The sequence below is a fragment of the Hakea prostrata genome, chromosome 1, assembly GCF_041222555.1.
Source record: "Hakea prostrata isolate BN-2017 chromosome 1, UWA_Hpros_2, whole genome shotgun sequence".
In the NCBI taxonomy this organism is placed as follows: domain Eukaryota; kingdom Viridiplantae; phylum Streptophyta; class Magnoliopsida; order Proteales; family Proteaceae; genus Hakea; species Hakea prostrata.
This window is the reverse complement of record NC_142600.1, coordinates 11654908-11658959: the sequence shown is the minus strand read 5'-3', so window position 1 is coordinate 11658959 and position 4052 is coordinate 11654908. Positions and strand designations below refer to the sequence as shown.

The 4052-nt window shown below is 36.9% G+C and overlaps 1 protein-coding gene across 1 annotated transcript; it reads right to left on the bottom strand.

The window, feature by feature from the left end:
- Positions 1-2362: 2362 nt before the first annotated feature.
- Positions 2363-2863, bottom strand: LOC149027484 (uncharacterized). The gene has a single exon (XM_089153901.1). It carries the CDS (start codon positions 2861-2863, stop codon positions 2363-2365), a length of 501 nt encoding a protein of 166 aa, XP_089010027.1.
- Positions 2864-4052: the final 1189 nt, after the last annotated feature.

The window sequence follows — 4052 nt, the reverse complement described above, 5'->3', positions numbered from 1 at the left end:
TTCTTTTTGCTCAGATGTTGTGGCACTACTGCAGCATGGTTGTAGCATCACATAAATTATGCAGGTCATATAATGCATTCTTGTAATTGTAAAACAAACTTTGCTATAGCTTTGCTGTAGCAGTGCTAGTGAATTTTCCTAGGGAATGACAAATGCTCTAGTGATGATGCAGCGATTCTATAGCATTGGGATCCTATTCATCAGTTTATTCTGCTGATCGAAGTTGCAAATTACTCTCTCATCCTCTTGGCTTTCGTCACACTCCCTACAAGTCAAAATACATGTCATCTTGTCATCTTTCATTTTTACTATCAAGTTAAAACTAAGACAAAATTGTAAACTATCTACTAACAAAAAGCTAACTCTACTAAGCAACTACACAATCAATTAACAACAATATAATTCAAAATAATAATAATAATAATTTGGGTTGCGTCCCACAAGCGCTTGTTTTTAAGTCGACAGCCCGAGTACTTCCTTTTTTTTTAGGCATCATGAAGGGTGATTGAGGATTTGTTACGCTCCAATAGTGAGCCCCAATAATGCTTGATCCGCTGTCCATTCACCAGAAATCCCCTGTTGGAGCTTCCTTCTTGCAACTTGATAAGTTGATTTCATGCATATTATTTTAGACGATTAATTTACTATATTTCCATGTGTTTACAATTGTTTTATATCAATTTACCCTAATATGATATGAAAATGAATATGTTGCGCCTTTCCTTTAATTTCTATAATTTTGGTGATTTTATATATTTCCTAACAAATTCTAATTAAGATTTATTACTTTTACATGTAGGAAATTGTCAACCAAATCTGCAAGGGTATTATTGAAAAATTCTGTAAAGAAAGTCCTAATGGAACCAAACTGGATTTTATTCCATTCTAGAAATGAAAGTCTTGTTCATCAAGTTACATTGCACTCTAGAAGCTTCCTCAAGTCAAAAACATAGAGAGAATGAGTCCTTGCATGATTTTGTATTTTATTTCCTATTTGGGACTTGATCAAAGAAGGAAAAAGAGGAAAAAGAATCATATTCAAAGAATGAAGACAGAAAAATCCTGTTTTTGAGTGTCTTTGTCCAGTTTTGATCAAGCCCTTCATCGGATGGTCATCCAGTGTCTGATCGAGCAAATATTTGGAGGAGATCTTCACGACTTCTTGGTCTTCAAATCCAACGGTGGGATTATGTATTGGAGATCTTTAAGTTAGTCCGATTCATACGTCATCTTTAAGTTAGTCCGATTCATACGTCAAAACACTCCTTGGTTAAGTCATGTAGGAACTCTGAGTTTGATTCAAATTCTAAGTTTAATTAATCTATAAAAGGAGAGCAAACTCCAGGAAAAGAAAAGAACGTTTTTTGGAGCTTTAGAAGAGCATAAAGAACCTTCTTGGAGATTTGGAGGAGCGGAGAGGTCGAACCAGGAGACGTTGGTTGGCTTTGGAGATCTGAAGTTTGGGAATAAGTTTTTCTTCATCTTCTTTCAATGTTCACGAACTCTTCTGTAATGTTTTTTTATTTTTAGTATGAACTAATTTAATTTTTCTAGGGATCAGATGTAGCCTATCTTTGAATTCTCACTCTTGAATTCATCAATAAAATTTTGAATATTGTTTCCTTTGATTGAGTTTTTACTTCTATTCTTCATGCTTTTGATTAATTGGCCACTAATCGATTGATTTGTTAATCATAATGAACTTAGAGGGGATTTATGTGTTTAGTTCATTGGAGTAAAAGCCATGAATTACATGTAGGATAGAGATATACTTACATGGTTTGTGTAGTTGTTACATGGGAATCCATAAAATTTAATGATTTCTTAGTTGTTTTAACCCACATAGAAATATAGTGGGTTAGCAATTTAGAGAATTTTTATTGGTACTCAAGAGAGACTAGTAGATAGTAAAGGGAATCTCGACTATCAATCATAAAAATATTTGTCAAATTATAAAAAGGGATAAAATGGTGGAAATGCTTAGTTATGGTGAAATCTGACCCTTAAGTTTTTAGCTATTAATAAATCTAAATTTCAATTTCAATTTGTATTATAATCTATAATAATTCTCTTCCTTATTACTTGTTCGAATGAAATTGGTATAATTAATTTGGTACTTCATCTATAGTTCTCGAGGGAATGATCTTTTATCATTATATTACTTGTTACGACAACGTACACTTGCGTTGTTATTTTTCACAACAAATTTTTGGCGCATTGCTCCATGTGGAAAAATAGTCACTACGTTAAATGGGCCTGACCATCTAGATTTCAGCTTCCCTGGGAATAGTTTAAGCCTTGAGTTGAACAATAAAACTTGTTGGCCTGGTTCAAATTCCCTATTCAAGATATTTCGATCATACTATTTCTTAACTTTCTCCTTATAGAGCTTGGCGTTCTCATACGCTTGAAGTCTGAATTCATCAAGTTGATTTAGCTGTAACATTCTCTTTTCGCCAGCTAGAGTGGATTCAAGATTGAGTTTCTTGATTGCCCAATATACCTTATACTCTAGTTCCAAGGGTAGATGGCAAGCCTTTCTAAACACCAGTTGATATGGTGACATTCCAATGGGGATTTTGCTAGTTCGGTAAGCCCAAAGTGAGTCATCCAATCTTGTAGACCAATCCTTCCTTATAGGGCAAACTGTTTTCTCCAAAATCAACTTGATCTGCCTATTAGAAACCTCTGCTTGTCCATTTGTTTGGAGATGATAGCTTGAGGCAACCTTGTGACAAACTCCATACTTAGCCAATAAAGCTCCAAGATACCTGTTACAAAAATGTGAACCCTCATCACTGATAATAGCTCTTGGTGTACCAAATCTGAGGAAGATGTTTTTCTTCAAGAATTGAATAACCATTTTGGCATCATTAGTTGGACAAGCAATAGCCTCCACCCACTTGGACACATAGTCCACCACTCTACTAAAATGTATAAATGACCATATGAAGGAATAAAAGGCCCCATGAAATCAATTCCCCAAACATCAAACAACTCTACTTCCAAGATATTGGTTAAAGGCATTTCATTCCTTTTGGAGATGTTTCCCACTCTTTGGCATCTATCACATCTTTGAATAAATTGATGGGCATCTTTGAACATACTTAGCCAATAAAACCCTGATTGCAAAACCTTTGCAGCAGTCTTATCACCTTGGTAATGTCCACCTGATACGGAGAAAATATGATCGAACTTGGTTCATTCATGGTTCGACCTTCGACTCCGGATCGAGGCAAAGGGAATCGACTCGTTTCCGAACGAGCCGGGTTCAGGAGGTAGCTTGCTGAGGAAGAAAACTAACTCAGCTATAGGCACACCCTAATCCAATACTTATGGAGAAGTTTAATTAACCTAATCACGGCAAGTCGAATTGGGCGGCTATCACTTATCACTTTCAGAAGGATAATCATCAGATAAACGATCGGATTATCCTAGGAGTCCTCTACTAGTCCAAACTAGTAGAAGTCTATCACTCAACGGATCTATCTGTTGAGATCCAATGGCTATTCGAAGAAGGCTCATACACATCCAACGAAGGAGATTCGAAGGTACATTCTATATAAACATCGCCTCCCCACAAGTGAGGAAGGATCTAGATACACACACTTGAACGTGAATACTCAGATGCTTACTATCTGAATCGTATTCCAGTTATTCATTCCTTAGCTCTGTGTTCTAGCAGAGCCGTTTGTGATTAAGTTCATCAACTGACTTAGCCTTCGGAGGTGGACTCCCGACCCCCGCGGTCGGGCCACATTTGACGCTTTGTTTTGCAGGTCATTCTCAGGAGATCTAAGGGCTGAGCAGATTTTGGATGCATCATTTGGTGCCGTCTGTGGGAAACGTCATGAAAGTCAAAATTTGTTGAAACCGGAGAGACACAGAAGCGTAAAAGACCAAATGGTGAGGGTTCGATCACCTTTGGAGAAGAGGATGAGAGAGGCGTTTGTCTGCCTCATGATGATGCCATAGTCATCAAGGTAGAGATCGCACGCCGCAAAGTACACAGGGTGTTAGTTGACACCGAATCTGCTGCAGATCTTTTATCT

Bases quoted from the DNA above. Each gene is read 5' to 3' on its own strand.
- LOC149027484 (XM_089153901.1), bottom strand. From the start codon at position 2,863: ATGGTTATTCAATTCTTGAAGAAAAACATCTTCCTCAGATTTGGTACA.